The sequence below is a fragment of the Capra hircus genome, chromosome 6 (assembly GCF_001704415.2).
Source record: "Capra hircus breed San Clemente chromosome 6, ASM170441v1, whole genome shotgun sequence".
In the NCBI taxonomy this organism is placed as follows: domain Eukaryota; kingdom Metazoa; phylum Chordata; class Mammalia; order Artiodactyla; family Bovidae; genus Capra; species Capra hircus.
In genome coordinates, this window is record NC_030813.1 from 36066936 (window position 1) to 36090461 (window position 23526).

Sequence of the window (23526 nt, forward strand, 5' to 3'; positions counted from 1 at the left end):
TCTTCTTGAATTGATGGATAATTTAACTGCTGCTAACAAAGCACACAAAAAGAAAATGTTCTTTTAAATATAAACTAGTATAATCAGCTCTCTGTGGGAAATGGGGATCAACTTGGTGACTTCTGAGATTTCAGTGAAGTTTCTCATCTTTTCTAAGTCTTCCAGCCTTCAGATGCTGGACGCTGAGGTGTTCATATTTTACAGTCCTCTCTGGCAAGCCAGGCTTCTTGGCTCCAGCCATGTAACAAGGGATATCCCACAACCAGATGTTCTGACCTTCCAACTTTTTATAGGAGGTGGCCAATGGACTTGTTTTTAATTATGTAAAGTCTCATAAATAAGATACAACTATTTTATTTCCAAAAAATAGCACTCTTTTAAATACTGTTTTCATTACTATTTCATGTCATGGTTTAAATTTGCTGATTATTTTGAAGTTTGGCAGGGCTTAATAATGGCCATTTTGGAGAGAAATGGGATCAATTAACACCTTTTTGTGCACAAGGCTCTGCACCATGTCCTGAGGAATAGACAGAAAAGAATCAGTAAGATCGTCCCCTTCCCTCCTGGGACTTGAAGGACTTCCGGAGAAATGAGACATTTATACAAGCAACAACAGCACAAAAACAGTACATGAAAAGCACAATACAAAGAACACAGATGGCCATAGCTGTAGAATTTTGAAAAGAGAGATTTTATGACTTAAAAAGCCTTAGGATCCTTCAGAAAGGATGGGGTTTAAGTGGGGTTTTGAAGAACAAGTATGCTTTTTGAAGATGAGGTCAGAGAGTAGTACTAAAGGTATAATAAAGACGGATGACAAAGAGGCAGAGGGAAAATAGCTTGGGGCACAAAAAGTGACTGCAACAGAAAATTCTAGAAAGGAAGAAATGGAACATAAACCTGGGGAAGTGATTTGAATGAGCAGAAACCAGTCAAGACCAAGGATGGGAAAATATTTAACCCATCAATATGAATAATGAAATTAGAAGGAAGAGCTCTTTGGGAAAGAAGATAAATTAGATTTATTGGTAAATGTCATATGATTGAGCAATCAAATACCATTGAACGAAAATACAAAAGTATTTATTTTCAAAATCTGGGCCCAACCAGATTGACCTTTGCCTTACTTTGACCCTAAAGCTGGAGTTATGATTGTGATGTTTGATTTATTATCTATATCACAGCAAAAAGTAGGATCTTTGAAGTTTGGAGCTGGAAGAGCCCTTAGAAATCATATAATTCATTTTGCCAATGAGTTAATTTGGGGTGCAGAAAGATTAAGAGATTCCCATGAGGTCATAGAACCTCTGAGTGATAGAAGTAATATTAAAACAGTCATCTGCTAATTTCTGAACTATTGCTTTGTCTTCATCACATAGTCAGGTTATTCTTTCTAAAAAAATGTTTATGCATAAACACACATGAATAAATTTTCATATATACTTTTAAAGACTCAGATATACTTGTTAACATCCAAAATTTTCCCACTTTTGGATACCTGCATCTCTTTTTCCCTATTCTAAGTCACGAAACTCCATTTGCCACCTAATATGTCTCATTATGTATATTTTTGGAATTTATATAATTATACACAAACACACACATAACACATATGTATGTAGAGTTTTAGGTCACTGTTTTACAGAAATGAAAACAGATATTCTTTTATGTACCTTGCTTTTCTCATTCAACCATACCTTGGTGAAATTTCTCCCAAGTGAAAAGTTATAGCCTCATTAGCTATTTTAATGGTTGTATAATGCCCTACTGTAGAGCTATATATATCATGATTTATTCTGCCTCTCCACCTATTTAAGGAGACCAGTTTGAGTTTTTTGCCTCTACAAATAGTTCTTCAATAAACATGTATGCATGTGTTAGTCACTGAGTGGTGTCCAACTCTGTGATCTCATGGGCTGTAGCCCACCAGTCTCCTCTATCCACAGAATTTTACAAGCAAGAATACTAGAGTGGGTTGCCATTTCCTTCTCCAGGGGATCTTCCCAACCCAGGGATTGGACCTGGGTCTCCTCCATTGCAGGTGGATTCTTTACCATCTGACCTACTAGGGAAAGTTTTTTTAATAAACATACTTGTATGTTTATCTACATATGCTGGTATTTTATTTCTATTGATAGGTTCACTGAGTGAAGGACATGTGTATTTTTAGTTTTACAAGCTAAACTACTTCCCTAAGAAAGCTGCAACAATACACATTTGCACGTACAACTAATAGAAATACTTCCTTTCACAAGGTCTTCCCAGGCCATGGTGTTACAACATTTTTTAAAAGTTTTTGCAAGTGCAGTTGGTACAGAGTAAAATCTCATTGTTTATTTGCATTTCTTTGATTACAAATGAATTTGATCCATCTTTTCATCAGGTTGTTGGCTATTGGATTTCCTACCTTATAAACTGTGCTTCCATATCCATTTTTCCAATGGATTATTTTGTCTCCTTATAAGTTTTTAAGAACTTCTACTATATTTCAGATATTTTTACCTGTCCTCTAGGGTTGGAAACACTTTTTCAAACCTGTTGTATCTGTTTGTATCATCTTTTGCCATGCAAAAGTTTTGTCATTTTTTTTAGTCATCTGTGCTGACGTTTTCTCTCATAATTCTGGGTATATTTTCTGCCTGGCCAAAGAAACCTATCTACCTTGCTCCTAGATATGTTTATGAGCCTATATTTTCTGAACAGAATTTTTTATTTAAATATTTATATTTTAAGCTTTAATCTCTCTAAGTCTATCTAAGATTTAGTTTTGGAATTGGTATAAGAGGGAGCTTTCTTTTCTTTCAGATGACTAAAGAGTTTTCCAGCCCCTTATATTAAATAATCCATCCTTTTGTCACTAGATTGAAATGCCTCTTTTGTCATATATTAAATCTGCATTTTATATCTGGATCTGTTTCAAGATAATCTAGTCTACATATCTGTTTGGGCTTATTTCTTATTTTAATACTTATTCATTTGATTACAGTTGCTTTATAGGATTTTCTGATATCTGGTAAATCAGATTACACAAATGACTTGAAGTAGTTATCAAGTGCATATGTAAGTATTAATACGTTAAAAGCCTATTTTCTAGACAGCAATGGGATGAAGCAGAAACTAACATATCAAGATAATACTTGTCTAATTAAAATAATTTTTCCATAATCTTTCTTCCCAAGATCTGCATTTATATCAACAGTTATGGAAAGAAAAGATTTCCTGTGCTTGTGAGACCCTATACAAGTGACAAATTGGTATAGTTTCAACCCCCAGGTACTGTACTGTATTAATGGTACTGTTTCCTTGATTCACAGATTGGTCCTTCAGAGGAATCACCCCTGATTGCATCTTCACTTTGAGCTTCGGCTGCTTCCGTATAGAAGCGCTGTCCAGGTGCGAGCTCCAAGGTTTTTCCTGGAGAGAGATTCCATGGGGACTGTACCTGACCCTCTGAGATCAGCCAAAACATCCCTGATTGCAGCTTCTGGAGAAGAAGAGGGCCTGGGAGAGGTGCAGGCTGCCTCACCCCAGCCTCGACCAGAAGTCCTGTGTGAGAACACCAATGGCCTTTCCAGCACTCCTGCAGAGCCAGATCTCAGCCCCAGAACAGCTGCCAAGGCCCTGATGCAGGCCGATGAGCATGTGCCCTCGCAGCCAGCCATGCCCTCTCCTGACATTGTCAGTGAGGTGGGGAAGGCATCTCCCACACTCAACTCTCCTGGCAATACTCAGCTGTCAGGGGGCAGAGAGCCCACAGCACCAGCCCTGTGTTCTGCAGCAGGCAAGGATCTAATACGTGCAACATTTACAATGCCAGCCAATCAACACATCCACCCAGTTGTTCCAGGTAACCAGCCCAATGCCAGCCCCCAAGCAGAGCCTGAAGATGCCCTGGTGAAATCACAGAGAACTGCAGATGGAGGGCAACCTGAGAAGTCAAGTTGTCCGGTGGGGGTCATCTGTGGCAAAGATCAAGTGCCCTGTGATTTTCCTTCTCAAGAAACAGTGCAGGGAATGGTGCAAACTGAAGATACAGCAGCCAGGGCGTCCAGTCCTACTTGCGCTACTGTAGGTGGACCCGAAGCAGAAAGGCAGCAAGCTGTCTGCACTTCCCGGACAAGGTCCTGTGGCTCTCCAACAGGAGAAGATGGATGTTCAGGGAACAAACCGCCCTCTGCCGCCACCTCAGACACCCAGGCCATGACTTCGGTGATTCCTCAACCATCCGACCTCCCTAGCAACGGATCAATGTTTCCTCCAGATCCAGAGAAGGTGCCGCTGGCAGCACAGCCTCAAGTGTCAAGGTTTAAAGAAGCAAGTACAATGACCAGCCAAGCTGAAAATGAGATCAAGAAAACCCCGCCCAGGGCTCAGCAAGATGCCGAGGTGCAGGCAGTGGCGAGTGTCGAGAGCAGATCGGCATCCACCAGCCCCAGCATCCTCGCTGCATTCTTAAAGGAAACCCCTGCTCCAGAGCGGTTCGAACAAGAACAGCTGCGTGTCATTTGCCACGGCAGTGCGAACCACACATTGGAGCTCTCTGAGAACACCCTAGCCCCCCGGGAGGCTGGTCAGTGCCGTGACCTCATGCCAGCGGTGCACATCCAGACAGCTACAGCTGTTTCTGCAGCTTTCCAAGGAGAAAGTAAATCAGGGAGCCTACCGGGGGAGGTCCTTAAAACCTCAGCCATGAACATGTCATCCCGTGATGCTCAGGAGACGTGTAAAGAAGACAGGAAATCAGCGGAAATGACCCTAGCGGGGCAAGAGCTTACCTTTAGACAGCTTTCGGGTACTAGTTCTAACTCCCTGAAAGCTAGCCCCAGTGACCAGATTTCTTTTAGCGCAGGACGTCAAGTTGAAACAGGTCATGGATTAGGGAAATGTGAAACGAAGCCATCTGAGTTTGCAGTGGCAACCACCAGTGGCCACAAACCAGACCCCGACTGCAAACTCTCCGACTCCTGTGGCCCTGCCAGCAAAGCCGACCAGTCCAGGAGCTTGGATCTCACAAATGAAGGGGATGCAAGAGAGAAGAAGCTTGCGTCTCCTCAGATAATGAAAGAACAAGAATCTCCTTGCATCGATATCCTGGAGGTGAGGGCAAGGGCAGAAGCCAAAAGCCTACTGCTCAATCCTAAATCTCAAGAAAGTGGAGGCGTGGCATCAGGTCCCAGCCCTACACCCTCCCCAGTTAGAAGGAGCCAGGAGGGCACCGGGGAAGAAACCAGACAGACCAAGACAGCTGCCAGCCTAAGCCTGCCGTCGGATGCCATTGGGGACTCTAGTCCTGGCTCTGGCAAAAGGACCCCTTCTCGCTCCGTCAAAGCCAGCCCCCGCAGAGCCAGCCGGGTCAGCGAGTTCCTCAAGGAGCAGAAGTTAAACGTGACGGCTGCCGCCGCCCAGGTGGGACTCACTCCAGGAGAGAAGAAGAAGCAGCTGAGTGCCGAGTCCAAGCTCCAGTTAAAACAGTCCAAGCGTGTTCGGGACGTGGTGTGGGACGAGCAGGGCATGACCTGGGAGGTGTATGGCGCTTCCCTGGACCCGGAGTCCCTGGGCATTGCCATACAGAACCATTTACAAAGACAAATCAGAGAACACGAGAAGTTAATCAAAGCTCAAAGCGGCCAGAGCCGGAGGTCCATCTCCTCAGATACTTCTTCTAATAAAAAGCTCAAAGGCAGGCAGCACGGCGTTTTCCAGTCCATGCTGCAGAACTTTCGACGCCCCAGCTGCTGCATTCGTCCTGCTCCTTCCTCTGTGCTGGACTGAAAAGGAACGTGTCCAGAAGCCCTTGGATACTGCTACGGGCTTCAGAGGTGTCCATCTGTCTATGTCAGAGCTTACTTCATTTTTCTTCTGAGGGGCCAGGAAGAGAAAGCATTAACTCACAGAAATTGCTACTAACAACGGCGGGGTCCTTTGCTTGGGGCTCCATAAATCAAAAATATTGTTTCAATTTGAAAGGAAGTGAAGAAGTAAGCTTCACTGAAGGTTTACAACCTTAATTAAGAGGAAATAACACTGTTTTTTTTAATATGATGTTTTTAGAATAACATGCTCATTACACATGTGTCATTTTATATTACTGCCTCAATTTATCACACTATGGTATTTCCATTAAAACCCCTGCTTTATATTAAAAGTAGCAAAGACACTGTTAGCAAAAACAGTTATACTTTGTAGCCCATTGCAATAAGAATGCTGATACCACACAAAATTTAAGTAGGTGATGAGAAATATCATGGAAAAACAATGGAAACAAATTTGACTCATTCCTCGGCTAGAGGGTATAAATAAAAGTACTTACATGCATAAAATGCCAAATATGAAATAATATTTGTAAACATCTGCATATAACCCTTTTTATAGACCTTGTTATACCTGTTAATAAATGTAAGAAAGTTATATTAGGAAAAAAGTTAGCAAACCATTTGAATACTGCCCACATAAAACATGAATTTATGTATATACATTTTCCTGCACTAAGGGCAAGAGTCATCTCTGTGCTTAGATTAAATTCATATTTCCTTGCCCAAGAGGAAATACATGTGACTGAATTCTTGAAGAGAATTATCATATTATTGATAATACTGAATTTTATGTTGTTCAGCTGTCTCCAATAACATTCTGCTGAGAATGTTAAGGTTCTGGTAAGGAATTATAAATAGCCAATTACCAAACACTCCTTTTCTTGTGTTGAAAAAAAGAAAGTCTCCTGAGTAACAAAACAGCAGGTTTAACTGTGGCTCCTGTAAACAGGATGCAGTTTGTATTTTTGTTTTGATTTGGTTTGGTAGCTTCTAATAGAAAATGTAGTCAAATAGAAATGAGCTCCCTTGCTGCTTTTGTATGCAGACTGATATCATCTAATTGCGTAAGACTAATCTGTGGTTAAAAGGTAATCTCTTCAAGCCTATTAATTTTAAGAGAAATACCATCATATCTCATCCTTCCAACCCATTAAAAGAAACTGCCTTTACTAAAACATCATTTGAACTTTGGGTGAGCTTAGTCCACTTTCCCTTTTCACTTTCGTGCATTGGAGAAGGAAGTGGCAACCCACTCCAGTGTTCTTGCCTGGAGAAACCCAGGGACGGGGAAGCCTGGTGGGCTGCCGTCTATGGGGTCTCACAGAGTCGGACACGACTGAAGCCACTTAGCAGCAGCAGCAGCAGTCCTTGAGAACATAGGCACCTGTTTGAGCTGAGCCCTCACCCGTCTCCATAATGGAAGCGTGTCCTCGGGCCCGTGGGTGTTGTGCAGGGCACTGGCTGGGGTGACCACAGTGGCCTGAGTGGGGCCAGAGGGGAAGAGGGGAGTGAGCCCTGGAGGTTGTTGGTTTCTGCCTTGCATTTAGAGAATCACTGTTAGTGATGAAGGGGCATTGGCTCTTTTCTCTAAACTCACTGCCTTGATGAGCCAGGAAAGAATTGTCCAGCTGTGTACTATCTCTCCAGAGATTTATAAATGCCATTTATGTAGTAAATGCAAAGTTTCTATTTTTTTTTTAATTTGGATTCTCTTTTGCAGATTCTGAACATATTGCAGGAGGATATCATACCTCAACTTTAACACCACAACCTACATCAGACATAAATTAGTCAATAGTCATCCATTTCTTTCAAAGTAACTGGACTGTCTATGAAGCGTGCATAAGCAGACCACAGAGCCATTCTCAGAGTCAGAGCCGGAGAATGGCAATTACAGTTGTTAGAACTGAAACTTACAGTGAATTTTTTAAATAAAGCACATGTTTGTTTCTTACCAGTTGGCCTCTACTAAGAAGGCTATCTAAGTAGAAATTACCATCAAATTAGCAGCCAAAATTATTATTAATGAATTGAATCTAAAACTCTTTGGGCCTTAAATACCCATTGGCTGCAGTGTTCATGTCACTTCTGTAGGAGATGCCTTTGCCAGAGCTTAACCTCCCTCCTGTCTTACTCACTGGCTGTCTCCCTCACACGTGCTGTGTACACATAGAGAACACCCTCTGTACACAGTGGCAGCTGTCAACAGCACCCACTCCAGATGGGTGGGCCCAGGTCACCCTCTGCTCTGAACTGGCTAGAACAGGCTGTCCCTGCATTAAAATGGGAAAAAAGGAAGAATTTAGCATCTGGTAATAACATTAGTTTTCATGAGATTGGAGTAACCATGTGATTTATAAATAGTGAAAGGAAACAGAGGCCAAAGAGAGTTATAGACATTGTTGTTGCCACACATTAGAAGCAAATTAATAAAATTCAATAATTTAAAACTTAATGTGTGCTAGAGTCACTTTGGTTTTTTCTGGGGACTAAAACTAACCTTTACTTCTTAATCTTCAGTTTTTTTACTTTCAATCTTTACCACACTCTAAAGATTGTCACACAATGTTACAAAAGCTTTCTTCTCACTTACTGAATCTTATGGAAGGAAAAGTCCTGGAAAAAACTGCTACAGAAATAGCTCATCAAATAGATTTTAGATAAGACAGGAGCCTATTCAAAACAGTGGTGTTTCTGCATTATGATCCCCCAAAGAGTCTCAGGATAAAGCCGTGTTTTGAAAACACTCTTTCAGTTGGATCTATGACGCATACACATTCAAGACATCATTTGTGATTCCTTCGGTTCACTCAACAGATGAAGTTGCAAAACAATTACATGGCAGACTCTTCGAACTTGCTCTGCGGTTTGTTACCTGCATGACACACACAGTGTTCAAAGCTGTTTTTGTCCCTATTTCTTTTAGTTATCTTTTGGTCCTTTTAAATGTATTTTAGTTGTTGAAATAAATGGAGGAAATACTTTATTAAGTAAATCAGTATAAGATACTTTTTAAACCAGAAGCGAAAAAGAGATGACTTAGGCCATCCGTAGGTTTAACATGTGAAGATGTGTACCCAGTGAAAATTTTTAATTTAAATACCAATTTTTCTATTTTATGACTACAAGAAAAAAATGTGACCACTTCAACTGTTATGTATCTATTTGCCTTCGGTGTTTTTCTAATTATGTCTTTCTGGAGTATTACCCTGGATGCCACAGACCAACTACTTTACATACACTGAAATCCTAACTAAGCTTTGTTGTTTTGGGTCAGTGGCACATGTTAAACATTTTGTTAGGTCACAGTGGACCAGAAGCCTTTTTTGTTTGCATCCAAAATGAAATATTTATAAAAAAAAGATTACTGTGTTTTCCTACCTTGACAAGTCAGCTATATTGAATATAATTTGATTTCTGATGATCTTTAATCTTTAGAATGGTCTAATATTTATTATTTTGGATATCAGTGTTCTCCGTGTTATAGGTTAAATATCATAACTGGAATAAACTGGACTGAATATGCATGTGTACCATATACCCTAGAGGTTGAATTTTGGAACCAAATTCTTAATAAGAGCTTGTCATCTTAAGAAAGAAGAAGAGGGAAACTGCTTTGGGTTGCATCTAAGAGTATTAAGGTTTTTATTGTTCTAGCTTATTCTGATAGTCTTCCTCTCATCTCTGGGATTTCCTATCATTTGAGAAATATCTGTATATACCACATGAAGACTAGACTATGATGTGACTTTAAGATTTGTTTACAGAGGACCTATATGAGTAGGCTGTTAATGTAAATTGTTTGGCCTCTGTTGTATCCTGTTTGTTACTGTTTTGCTTCCAAAATATGAGAAACTGTCTTTTCTTCCTCCTACATATTGTGCAAGTGTTTAACAATTTGTCCATTTCTAGTGCCACATAATTTACGACAGCCCTTGTCTACTTTTTAAGAATCAGTATAAAGGAAAACAATACATTAGGATAAGGTTTGCATATATATATATATATGTATGTATGTGTGTGTGTTTTTACTGAATATCACAAATGTCACTTGTAGCCTTGTGTAGGCCTCTGTGTGTCTGATTTACTAATCATCTACAATGCTGCCATGGAGATGACGCTGTTTACTCTCTCCAGCTTTGTCCTAAGCGGTATTTGAGAAACGGAGCCAATGAACTTCCCTTTGTGATAAGAATGCAGTGAACTCAGCAGTATCTTGGATAAATAAACTGGCCGTCTTGTCTGTATCCCTGTTCTGTCTACACAGTGAATCAGAAGTCTTGCCCTCCTCTGCCTCAGTGCTTGCTATTTTATATGCCCATCTGAGCATTTTCTTTTTTGTTAGCAATGTTCTTGGTTCTATGTGTGGCCCTTTGGGTTGAATCACCAAAGGTGGGTCAGCTGCTGCCACCTGGCAAATACCAGGTGACGTGCCAGATCTCCTGTCCAACTTTGTAACTTTATCCTTCTTAATGAAATTCTGAAGCCAGCTGAGTAATTTATGAATGTCATTGTATAGATACATGGGCTGAAGGATATCTACAGAATTCTAGACATTATTTTTGGCAAAAGGGGAAAAATTAGTCTTGTAAAGACTGAAACAGATTTCCATGAACTTTACCCTACTGTTGGAAAAAATGATTTCTCCTTGGCTACAGAAATAAACTTGGTTTGCAATGACCAAGGACATAAATGAAGATGGACTGAAGTGGAAAAATTCTGTCTCACAAATCAGTGACATCTACCAGAGTTCATTACAGCTACTTTTAACTGTGAACATTCACCAGCTAAACTACTCACTTGCCACAACCAAATAACCTCTCTCAAAGTAAATCCAGTACATTGGTATATATGTGTAGATAGAAACAAACAAAACAAAACAAAAAAACCCTGAAAAATTACTGTTGGCTGTTAGGTAAATCAAGGTGATAATCAAAAGGACATTTAAATAACGGCAAGCCTTGGTGAAATGACTGTGAAGGCCAGAATGGTGCAACAAAGTGTTATTCCCAAGTTTGGTGTGTTTTTCTAAGACCCAGATATCTCAGCTATTCATCCTGAGAATAAAGACTATTGATAATGAAATTAAAGTCAAGCAATAAAGTGCCAAAAAGAGGCAGTTATACCACCAAGTGCATCTATTATGGGCACACCATTATATATTTATGGTTTGCTCTATGAAGACTGAGCATAACCCACGGGATAAAATAAGCAAAGGCATAATTTCTGCTTTCTTGCTGGAAAAACTTCTGTAGGAGCTCCATAAAGAGGTACAGCACTAGTGAACATTAGATCATATGGTTAACAGCTGTGTTTTAACATGAGTCAAGACCAAAGGAATCACCAAGAGTCTTGCTAGCTTAAAATTCAAGACGGCTTCAACCAGAAACGTGGTTGAAATGGAAGGTTAAATGTATAGTAATTACTCTCCCTGGACACTAGCCTATAAGAAATCAATTCAGTTAATTTTGCCTGGAAGATGACCAGATTTAGCTTTGAAAAAAATGGGTTCTCAAATGAGGAAGCTAAAACGTGAACACTCATATCAAAAGCGGCCTGACATAATGCCTTACAGAATATGATGTTGTAGATGGGCGTTTCTAAATACTAATTCTTCACCAAGTAGTCTTTTGGGTTCAAGCTCGAAATCAACTGGCTGGAATAAAGATCACATATTTCCGACTCAAGTGACTTAGCAGCAGCAGCAGCATTTTACACTTTAGAAAAAGGTACTGATGATCAACCAGCATGATGATAGTTGTGATAACAAATACCCTAAAGATTCAAGTGTGTTAAAGAAAACTGAGTGGGGAAGAAACACTAACTTCTTTCTCGATCTTTTAAGATATGGGAGGCCATCCGCTTATTTTGGAGTGAAAAGGATAGCTTGCTTTTTGACCTTGCTGCTAGCATTACTCTTTGTTCCTTTAAAAATTAAATTATTTTTAAGCAGAACTTTTGAGAAGTTAAACATTTTTTTATGGTTCCTATTGTTTTTGTGTTATGTATAGAGCAAACTATGAAATGAGCAGAAGGGGCTTACCCATTTAGACTTCTTAGCATTTATTTAACCACATCTTTGAGTAAATTATTTTGTAAAATGTTTTCCATCATTTCTGATGTTGGTAACTTGGGAGATTACAGTATTATTCTCACACTCCCCATTCCCTAGAGGGTTGGAGAGACTAAGTCTTGTTTTCAAGGGCATCTGGAAATACCTTTCCCAAGTATTTGAGAAAGTTCATCAGGGCCTGAAAACCCAAGAAGGAAATATACTAACAATTACTAAACTTCTAAATGTATTTATCTCTGCTTTACTAACATGTAAACACTATATTGTGCATTACCCTGTAGCTGGTTGTGGTACATCAGTACATTTTGTAAGTATGTACAGTCTGTGAGCAGTTGGTTTTCTATTTTTATGTGTAGGAAAAAAAAAAATCAAAACACGCTGCATCCCATTTTAAAGCCAAGTTCTGTCATCAGGTAGGCACATGGCCGAAAGTGAATAAAACCAACAAAAGTGTGCATGTGTGTTAAGTGACAGAATTTGTCCTTTCGCTTTTGAAGGTCAGAAAGGGCTGTTGTTTTCTTCTTTTAATCATCTCCCAGAGTAGATAACATAATTATCACAAAGGCTGAATGCAGTCATCAGTAGATTGGCCTATTACCAAATATGCCAGGGCTAATTCCCCATGCCATTAGTCACAGGTAAGGTCAATTCTTTGACCACTGGGTTGATTTACATTCCTCACACATCTTCTCTGTGTTGTGTGATTAGGATGTACATACTATGGGTGTGATTGTGTACATACCTTGTATGAATTATCTAAATTCTCAAAGCAGTGGAAAGCAGGAAGAAGAAACAGTCGTTCAAAAGCCTCAAAAGGGCTCATCAATGTGTATTTTCATTTTCTACACATAAAAATGTATACATAACTGTAAATAGCTTACCCATATATATATGCACACATAAATGCATTTTATTCATAGTGGTACATTTAAATCAATCACAAATTAAAACAACGAATTGAAAGTTGCATCTTTTCGTGACTGTTCAGTTTCACATGGATTGATAGCAGATTAGATGCTCCTCATTTAATGGTGTTACTCCCTCGCAGCACATTTGGCGCTTAGGAAAGCCCAGCCCCACTGAGTCCCAAAAATCTAGGTGATCTTTTACTTGAGACACAGACAGGTACGTGAGCAGCTTCAAAGGTTTAGTGCTGTTCTTTAAGTACCTAATTTCATATCTGGAAATGACAAACACTGGGGAAAACCTATTATGCTTCATAGACTCGTTTTGTGTGTTTAGTGGCATGTTTATTTGCACAGGCTCAGAAAAGCTCTATATTGTAGAGCTGTATCCCTAGATTTCAAAAGAGTATATAATCACTGTACATGAAACATGTTTGCAGGCATTCTTCTCTTGAGATTGGCAAAACAATGTTTAGCAACACCAAAGAAAAGTCAAAGAGTAAAGATCTTATTTTTAAAAGTTACAAATGATACTGGTAGAATAACAGGATGTTAGCAATTGGGATTTCCTTCAAATGGACTCAAATAAATGACTGTTATTGACAATTGGTGACACTGTGTGGACTAGATAACAAGATTAGAGTCATTAGCCAGCAAATGTCAATACTGGACAAGAGTAGTCAATTTATCACAATGCCAGTCAGTGAATCGATGTTGTTTTAGTTTCTCTCATTTCTTCAAAAAGGAGGTACTCTATTAGACATTGAAAAGTCTGATCTGGTCCTTAAAACCTAATATGATTTGATCCTGATATTTTGACACTAAAAATTATGTTGGCTGGATATTAGGTTGAAGTTATGAAAAGAAATACCAGAATTGCCATCAACAGAAACTTCTGTATGGCAAAGTACAAATATAACCACTTCTCAGTAGAAAGTCAATTATGCCATTTCATAGGTACTCATATTTTAAAGACTGAATGTGCCATCTTTATATCTTAGATTAAAAAAGGATAAACACCATAAAAACAATCACAACTACACCTAGCTGTGTTTTTTAACTACCAAAAATAGATATTATAAAAGCATACATGAAATCTTGATGTCAATATTTACTGTTGCTTAAAAGATAAATGTATGTAATTATTTTGGAAGTCATGTATTAAGTGCCAACCAGAAAAATTATAGATGTCAATATAAGAATCATTTATGTGTGTACTCAGTGGAGAAAGACCAAAAGTGTAGTATGATGTTAAATCACTGAAGAAACAGTAATAAAGTGAAATTCCATTTATGAATCTAAAGTTATGTCTTTTCATGATCCTATAGACAAAGGTCATTAAATTGCTTATTTAAGAAAGTCCCCATCCTCTGTAAATTGACCTATCAATAAAATTTCATTACCTAGGAAAAAAGATGGAATGTTATGATTTACATGAGGATAGATCAAGATTTTGAAATTACCTGCACATCCACCCTCATTTTGGATTTGAGTTTTGAACGGATGAATGAATGAAATTCAACTGATGACTTAGTTTTATCCTTAAAAAAATGTCAAATACGATTTTGTTGCTTTTTTTCACTTTCCATAATAAACGTAATATAGATTAAGAGATACAGTCTTTGTTTTTTGTTATTATTGCTTCTGCCATTGCTGGCAAAGTTGTTCCTTAGCCCTAGGATGTTTAGGATCAACTGATTTTCAGTGTGACACACTTCTGCAGTAAAGCTGAAAGTATTTACACAGAAAGTATCAATTCCATTAATTAAAACAGAATTCCCATGCCTGCAGCTCATCCGAGACAGTGGTTTTTCCTGCTCAGCATGGCGCACTGGTATGCGTATACATGGCCATGTGGCTGTCCATGTGTGAACTTTTTCTCAGTGAGAGGTGATGAGAGGTTGACGTTCATGGAAATATAGGAGGAGGTAGAGTGCAGGGTACATCTGCTCTTATGGAAGCATAGAAACCTATATTCAAGCTTATATTGTCTCATGCCTCTGCCCATGCCCACCCAGGTGTGTTGCTGTGGGGTTTCAGCTTTTCTGCCTCTCCTTGGTAAATAAATCAGCATCCTGCAGTTTACGCTCCCAAAAGGAGACAGAAAACCCAGCCATGGACTTAAATCCAGTTTAACCATTAATAAAACTAACACTATAGTTAGATCCCTTTATGCCTCCTTGAATCTGTGTTCAATTCATTGAAGAACTGGTGAGTTGGATAGATAAAACATTTATGAACTCCAAGGCTCAGATGGGAAAGAACCTGCCTGCAATGCGGGAGAGACCCAGGTTTGATCCCTGGGTTAGGAAGATCCCCTGGAGAAGGGAATGACAATCACTCCAGTATTCTTGCCTGGAGAATCCCATGGACAGAGGAGCCTGGCAGGCCACAGTCTGTGGAGTCACAAAGTGTCAGACACGACTAGCACTTTCACTTTCTTTCAATCTTGCAAAATGATTTAGTGAACTTTCCATGAACCTTAAACAGTGATTGTTTCAAAACTTCCAATGGCCTTGCTCTCCGTCCAATGACTGTATGTATAAATACACACTACTCCAGCCTAAAATGATGTCCTGGGGCTGCCATTATCTAACTCTTGAACACTGAGACATTCATTTTGGCAAATGAAACTTCATACATTTCCAAAGATATAAACGCTATTTGTGGAGAAGTTAGATGATGCAAGGATCCTCAGGAGGGCTGAGATGTTTTATCTTATGCCTGTAGCTGTTTATGCGCCACCAGCAGGCATTCCTATCATTAGGTGCCATTTACAGCCAACTGTTCTCACACACCCACATCTTTAATGTTAAGTAGTAAACACAAAACAGCCTTAGCATAATCTGGCTTCACTGGACTGACTGTGAATTCAAAATACTTATTTCTTGTAAAGAGTACACCTTTTGTAAACCATTCAGGAACTCTTTAAGTCTAACATATATTCTTAATGAACTCATGAATACCGATATTGTTTAATTTCCCTTAAAACCATTCTAAACTATCAGTAAGCTAAGTTAGAGTTCTAAATTCTTTAGACTCTTTGAATCATCTTAATGTCCTATAGCCAGTTTTTCTAAAAATATCGTACAGGGCTAACATAGTAGAAATTCATATTATCAGGATGGAAGCTGCAAGTGCTCAAAGAAATTTCTGGTGGGAGTACTGGCTTCCCAGGGATGATATTTTCCTATGCCTTTTTTTTTTTATTCCCACTTGACACCTCTCAATCAAACTACACAAGAACCTTGCCTGTCATTCCAAACAAGAAAAAAAAAACCTAAGCAGAATATCACTGTCAAAGATATTCTAAGTGTTTAGAAGCAAGATAAGACTTCTTAAAAGGCTGAAAGTATTTGGTTATCTGTGTTCTTTTTTCCTAAAGTCAATACAAACAGTAATGATCAAGGGCTAAGTATTCTGCTGGGCACTTCTACATATATCTCCACCTTGGGAAGCATTGTGTAACATTGCACATTTTTTCAGGGTTGGATACTTGAAATGGATGTTCAAACAATGGATGTTCAGAAAGATATCATGGTAATTACCCAGGCTTAGAACCAGAGAATCCTGGGTTCAAATTTCAGCTTTAAAACTAAATTTCTTGGCCCAGTCACTTAATCATTTTGAGCTTCAGTGAGTTCACCTGTGAAATGGAGATAACGATACTTACTTTGCAAAATTATGAGGATTAAATGACCCAGGGAGAACAAATGTTAGCTCCTTCCGCTACTCCTTTGAGTTTTGTATTCTTTGCTTGAACTTTACCATTAGATTATAAAAAGGCTGGCACTTTGCCACTTTCTTCTGTTTAGTAAACTTTTTAATAAATCTAGGAAAGCACTAAGACTGGTTTAAATATGACTATGACATACCTAAATTGTCACTTTAAGCATATTTCCCTTTTTGTTCAAAACATAAGGGTAACACTATTCCAACGTTTAGAGTTATCAGATCCTTAAGAAATAGTAAAAGATTTTGGTTAGTTTAACTCTGTCACATCAAATATGATTTTTAAAATATGAAGTTAAATGCTAATTAAAATATTACCAATTCAAAAATGGAGCAAAGGGGAGAAACAATTGGTAACTTTACATGAATATTTGAAACTTAGATATGATAAAAAAGATTCCATACGCAAATTAAGAGAGGTGATATAACTGACAAAATATTGGAATCTAGAAAAATAGGAAGAACTCCTACAAACCAGTTACAAAAAGATGAATACAACAGAGAGATTCATCAAACTACACAAGCAAGCATCATGAACGTATGAAAATATGCTCGACTCCACTAACAAATCTCTGTCCCTCACAGCTGAATGCTGTTGGAGGAGACCTTCCAGAGTTACAAAGGCTGAGTTGGGAGCTTTGCATGCAAGAGTAGGAAGAGACTGCTTCACCTGTACTAAAAGAAAAAAAATCTGCAAGTTGGAGAACCCTGGAGACGTGTGCATGGGAGGGAGGGAGAGAGAATCAGTGTGTGTGCGTGCATGCACCCAGAAACAGCACATGTTTGCATGTAAGGGAGGCGGGGGCACGGGGAGAACTCTTGAAAGAATCCACAGAATACCCACCAGCATACGTTCAAATAAGCCCTTGCCAGAGAGTGCAACACTCAGCAAAGTATGAATTTTCCAGATCCCCTTTGTTCCTATCTCTCCCTGGTCTTCATCCAGATTATCTGGCAGAAATAGAATCTTTAAGGGGTGTAGAAACAAAAAGCCAAATCACAACCCCCTTCTTCGTGTGGGTCTGTGAGGCTGATGAGGAGGGAACTTCCAGTTGTAAACAGAATAACTATTATTCCATGAGACTGGGCATTTAAAATTTGCATTGAGACTGCATTTGCAATTTGAATGAACTGTGCCTGCTGAATCCGGGAGGGTCCCCAAAGCTGAAACAGATGATGTCACTAATGATGACCTTGCCACCTGATGGAAAGCTTTGTGTGGACAGAAAATACTGGAAGTTCATGTGACTGAGCCCTGCTACCTGCTTGGCCCCTGAAAACAATTGCATTTGCAACTGCCACTAGTCCGGAGGCTCCAAATCTACCCCAGATTTTAGAAATCGGTGACATCGGACTTTGCATGGGTCGTGGAGGCAGGGTCCCAGGTGATTCTTCTTCCACTTATCCAGACCCACTGCTGCTGCTGCTGCTGCTAAGTCACTTCAGTCGTGTCCAACTCTGTGACCCCATAACGGCAGCCCATCAGGCTCCCCAGACCCTAGGATTCTCCAGGCAAGAACACTGGAGTGGGTTGCCATTTCCTTCTCCAATGCATGAAAGCGAAAAGTGAAACTGAAGCTGCTCAGTCGTGTCTGACTCTTCGAGACCCCACGGACTGCAGCTTACCAGGCTCCTCGGCCCATGGGATTTTCCAGGCAAGAGTACTGGAGTGGGTTGCCATTGCCTTCTCTCCGCCAGATGCACTGAGGTAGGCAGAATTCTAAAAGGTCCCTGGAGATTCCCTGCCTCTGATAAGCACATACCTTCCCTCAGTTATTCGGTCAAGCACAGCTGTGGGGGTGATTTTGTAATTAAAGTCCCAGGTCAGCTGACCTTAAAATAGAAAGATTATCTGCATGGGCCAGACCTAATCACGTGAGTCCTTTAAAAGATAGTGTTTTTTTCCGGCTGGTACCAGAAGTCAAGGAGAAACATTCTGTCTGGCCCGGGGGAAAGCAAGCATCCCATTTGGCTAGCAGAGAGGAAGCCAAGTGGCAAGGAACTGGGACATCTTCAAGGGGCTGGGAGTCTCCTTGCCAGCTGACTAGGAGAAGTAAAAACAGCAACTCAGCCATATAACCACAAGGATATGAATTCTGCCAACAGCCAATGAGCTTGGCAGAGGACTCCTAAACTCAGGTGAGAATTGCAGCCCGGACAAACACGTTGATTTTAGGCAGGCAGGACCTGGAAGAGAGGCCAGACATGCTGGACCTGTACTTCTGACAGTGGTAAAGAATCCACCTGCCAATGGAAGAGAGGCAAGATATGCTGGTTCGATCCCTGGGTCAGGAAGATTCCCTGGAGGAGGAAATGGCACCCCACTCCAGAATTCTTCCCTGAAAAATTCCACGGGTAGAAAAGCCTGGTGGACTACAGTCCTGTAGGGTTGCAAAGAATCTGACAGGAATCAATGACCAAGCACCGGCACAATAACAGAAATTGTTAAGATAACAAGTGTATACTGTTTTAAGTTGCTAAGTCTCTGGTAACTTGTTACATAGCACTGGAAAACTGATACAACTCTCAATTATGGATTTGAAATTGCCAAAGACCAGTTGGGAAGTCAAGAACTTGTTTCTATCTTTGCCACCCAAATCAAGACACAGGAAGCCTTCCATTCTGGAATATCCATTTTCCGGAAACATCTGATGGGAGTTTTAATGGGTAAGTAGCTGAGTCACTTTAACAATGAAGCGATCCTGAATGTTTTTAGCTGTGCTGGTTATCTCCCCTGTGCTCTTCACCCTGACTCATCCTGCTCTGTGCACTTGGAGGCTGACCTGGGCAGACACGTACCGTAGTCCCTGTGCCATGCTGCCCCCCATGGCACCCATGCGCTGGCTGCAGATGGGTAGCAGGGAGAAGAGAGAGGAAGGCTGGGACATTTATTTCCCAGATTGGCTCCATGCATTGTGTCATGCTTGATCAAGCCAGAACCCCTGCAACAGACCTCTCCGTTAGGTGACTCCTGGTTACTTCTCCTGCCCTTGACTTCTCAAGCCTAGGATTCATGTGCTGGGGACCCCCACCCGGTCACTAGACCCCTGGTCCTCCACTACTATTGAGTGAGTGCCCTAAAACCTACCTATATTTGCGTAAATCTCTTCATAGAATTCTCTTCAGTTATGCTGTTTTAAAATGCCAGCAGTTTCTTAACAGACTGTTAGAGTAGTCAAAGTGTCCATTTTTAAATGATAAAATGTGGAACTTAAAATACATTTCTGTATCTGTTGGATGGCTATGTCCAGCTGTGCCCTTTGACCTTCAAGTATTATGAGCTTCTTATTCCCACCTCCCTGTTAGAGAGAATACTGCATAAAATTGGAAGAGCATTTGTTGGTGTAACTACTGTGGATCTTATGAAGACAAGATTTTCTTTACTGTATGGTGTGTATGCTTTGCCACTCCGTTTGTGTCTGACGCTTTGTGACCCCAGCCTAGAGCCCCCCAGGCTCCTCTGTCCATGGGGATTCTCCAGGCAAGAATACTGGAGTGGGTTGCCGTGCCCTCCTCTAGGGCATCTTCCCAACCCTGGTCTTCCATATTACAGGTAGATTCTTCACAGCCTGAGCCACCAGGGAATGTCATTTTCAGTAAAGGAGAAGCCTCCTGGTATGAAATAGGTACCAGGGTGTTACAAGATGCCTCAGATACCAGTGCGTGGCAGAGCTTTTAAGATAAACACTTAATGAAATGATATGCCTCATCTTCCCCATTTGCAAAATAGGACAATTAGTATATTTGTCCCCTACTCACAAATTAAATTAAATTTCATATATAAAAGATTATACTTTAGTAATTTTTTCATATTATTGCTATTAATAATAATAACTAAGGTGTATTGATAGTTGATTACACACTAGTCTTAATTCTAAGTTTCTTAGATACATTTCCTATTCAAGTCAGTTCATTCGCTCAGTTGTGTCCGACCCTGCAACCCCATGGACTGCAGCACACCAGGCCTCCCTGTCTATCACCAGAGTTTAATCAAATTCATGTCCATTAAGTTGTTGATGCCATCCAACCATCTCATCCTCTGTCATCCCCTTCTCCTGCGCTCTATCTTTCCCAGCATTAGGGTTTTTTCAAATGAGTCAGCTCTTCGCATCAGATGGCCAAAGCATTGGAGTTTCAGCTTCAGCATCAGTGCTTCCAGTGAATATTCAGGACTGATTTCCTTTAGGATGGACTGGTAGGATCTCCTTGCAGTCCAAGGGACTCTCAAGAGTCTTGTCCAGCACCACAGTTCAAAAGGATCAATTCTTCAGCACTCAGCTTTCTTTATAGTCCAACACTCACACCCATACTTGACTACTGGAAAAACCATAGCTTTGACAAGACCGACCCTTGTTGGCAAAGTAATGTCTCTGCATTTTAATATGCTGTCTAGGTTGGTCATAACTTTTCTTCCAAGGAGCAAGCATCTTTTAATTTTATGCTGCAATCACCATCTACAGTGATTTTGGAGCCCCCCAAAATAAAGTCTGACACTGTTTCCACTGTTTCCCCATCTATTTGCCATGAAATGATGGGACCAGATTGCATGATCTTTGTTTTCTGAATGTTGAGTTTTAAGCCAACTTATTCACTCTCCTGTTTCTCTTTCATCAAGAGGCTCTTTAGTTCTTCTTCACTTTCTGCCTTAAGGGTGGTGTCATCTGCATATCTGAGGTTATTGATATTTCTCCCAGCAATCTTGATTGCAGCTTGTGCTTCATCCAGCCCAGCATTTCTCATGATGTACTCTGCATATAAGTCAAATAAGCAGGGTGACAATATACAGCCTTGACGTACTCCTCTCCTTATTTGGAACCAGTCTGTTGTTCCATGTCCAGTTCTAACAGTTGCTTCCTGACGTGCATACAGATTTCTCAAGAGGCAGGTCAGGTGGTCTGGGATTCCGATCTCTTGAAGAATTCCCCAGAGTTTATTGTGATCCACACAGTCAAAGTCTTTGGCATAGTCAATAAAGCAGAAGTAGAGATTTCCTACTACTCTTCACAATAACACTGTGATGGAAATATTATTATAGTCCTTCCTAATTGTACATATGAATGATAAAATGCAATTTGTAGATGAAATGGAAAGCAAAGAGATTCAGTGCAAATAGCTAGTGGGTGGTGACACCAAGATTCAAACCTACTCAAGCCTGGTGTTATTCACTTACATCTCACGAGTTCACTAAGGCTGCCTTCAGTTCAGTTCAGTTCAGTCGCTCATTTGTGTCCGACTCTTTGCGACCCAATGAATCGCAGCACACCAGGCCTCCCTGTCCATCACCACCTCCCGGAGTTAACTCAGACTCACGTCCATCGAGTCTGTGATGCCATCCAGCCATCTCATCCTCTGTCGTCCCCTTCTCCTCCTGCCCCAATCCCTCCCAGCATCAGAGTCTTTTCCAGTGAGTCAACTCTTTGCATGAGGTGGCCAAAGTACTGGAGTTTCAGCTTCAGCATCATTCCTTCCAAAGAAATCCCAGGGTTGATCTCCTTCAGAATGGACTGGGTTGGATCTCCTTGCAGTCCAAGGGACTCTCAAGAGTCTTCTCCAACACCACAGTTCAAAAGCATCAATTCTTCAATGTTCAGCCTTCTTCACAGTCCAACTCTCACATCCATACATGACTACTGGAAAAACCATAGCCTTGACTAGACGGACCTTAGTTGGCAAAGTAATGTCTCTGCTTTGAATATGCTATCTAGGTTGGTCATAACTTTTCTTCCAAGGAGTAAGCGTCTTTTAATTTCATGGCTGCAGTCACCATCTGCAGTGCTTTTGGAGCCCAAAAAAGTAAAGTCTGACACTGTATCTAATGTCTTCCCATCTATTTCCCATGAAGTGATGGGACCGGATGCCATGATCTTCGTTTTCTGAATGTTGAGCTTTAAGCCAACTTTTTCGCTCTCCTCTTTCACTTTCATCAAGAGGCTTTTTAGCTCCTCTTCACTTTCTGCCATAAGGGTGGTGTCATCTGCATATCTGAGGTTATTGATATTTCTCCCAGCAATCTTGATTCCAGCTTGTGTTTCTTCCAGTTCAGCATTTCTCATGATGTACTCTGCATATAAGTTAAATAAGCAGGGTGACAATATACAGCCTTGACGTACTCCTTTTCCTATTTGGAAGCAGTCTGTTGTTCCATGTCCAGTTCTAACTGTTGCTTCCTGACCTGCATACAGATTTCTCAAGAGGCAGGTTAGGTGGTCTGGTATTCCCATCTCTTTCAGAATTTCCCAGAGTTTATTGTGATCCACACAGTCAAAGGCTTTAGCATAGTCAATAAAGCAGAAATAGATGTTTTTCTGGAACTCTCTTGCTTTTTCCATGTTCCAGCGGCTGATGACCAAAAAAATTAGGGGGCAATATCAGGATGTTAGATACTACTTCAACAAAATCTAGGGGTTTTCTCATAATCTATCTATTGGCCCTTACAAAGTTGTGTTAACTTCCAAAGTGTTATGTGATGCCTCTCTCAAAGGAACAAATCTTCTCTAACCAGGGGAGGAGTATTAAGAAAAGAGAACAATTACTTCTGGGAGAAAATGAAGTTTTCTCAAATATATTTCCTCTAAATAGTGTGGAAATGGGAGGGAATTTAAAAAAAAAGCATGTTTAGGTATCAAAAATATCCATTCATACTCTATCACAATCACAAGTAACTTTATGCTAAGACTGCAAAAAACACAGGAGAATGCTTACTGAAACTGTATAAAATTACATGCCCTTTTATGGGAAAAAAAAAAAAAAGATCCAGGTGTATGAAGGCATTATTTTATGTGCGATCTGAAGTACAGTTAACACAAATTGATTGAAAGTTATTTCTTAAAAAAAAAAGTTATTTCTTGTCTCATAGCAAATGAGATTGCTTTCTACCCTCACAAGTGTTTTAAATACTAATTATTTAGTTAAATTTTTATGAACTTTAGAAATGTAACTCAAAATATATGAACAACCCTTGAGCATATTTTAAAATAATTAATACAGTTATTGGAAGGTA

At 40.1% G+C, this 23526-nt stretch overlaps 1 protein-coding gene across 1 annotated transcript in view; it reads left to right on the forward strand.

Annotated features, from left to right (window-relative positions):
• The window catches only part of GPRIN3 (GPRIN family member 3), a 66666-nt gene extending 59596 nt beyond the window's left edge, over positions 1–7070 (forward strand). Inside the window, exon 2 of the mRNA XM_005681433.3 lies at positions 3318–7070. Within this exon, the coding sequence (XP_005681490.2) occupies positions 3433–5775 (2343 nt within the window). The 5' untranslated portion in view covers positions 3318–3432 and the 3' untranslated portion in view covers positions 5776–7070. The remainder of the gene's footprint in view (positions 1–3317) is intronic.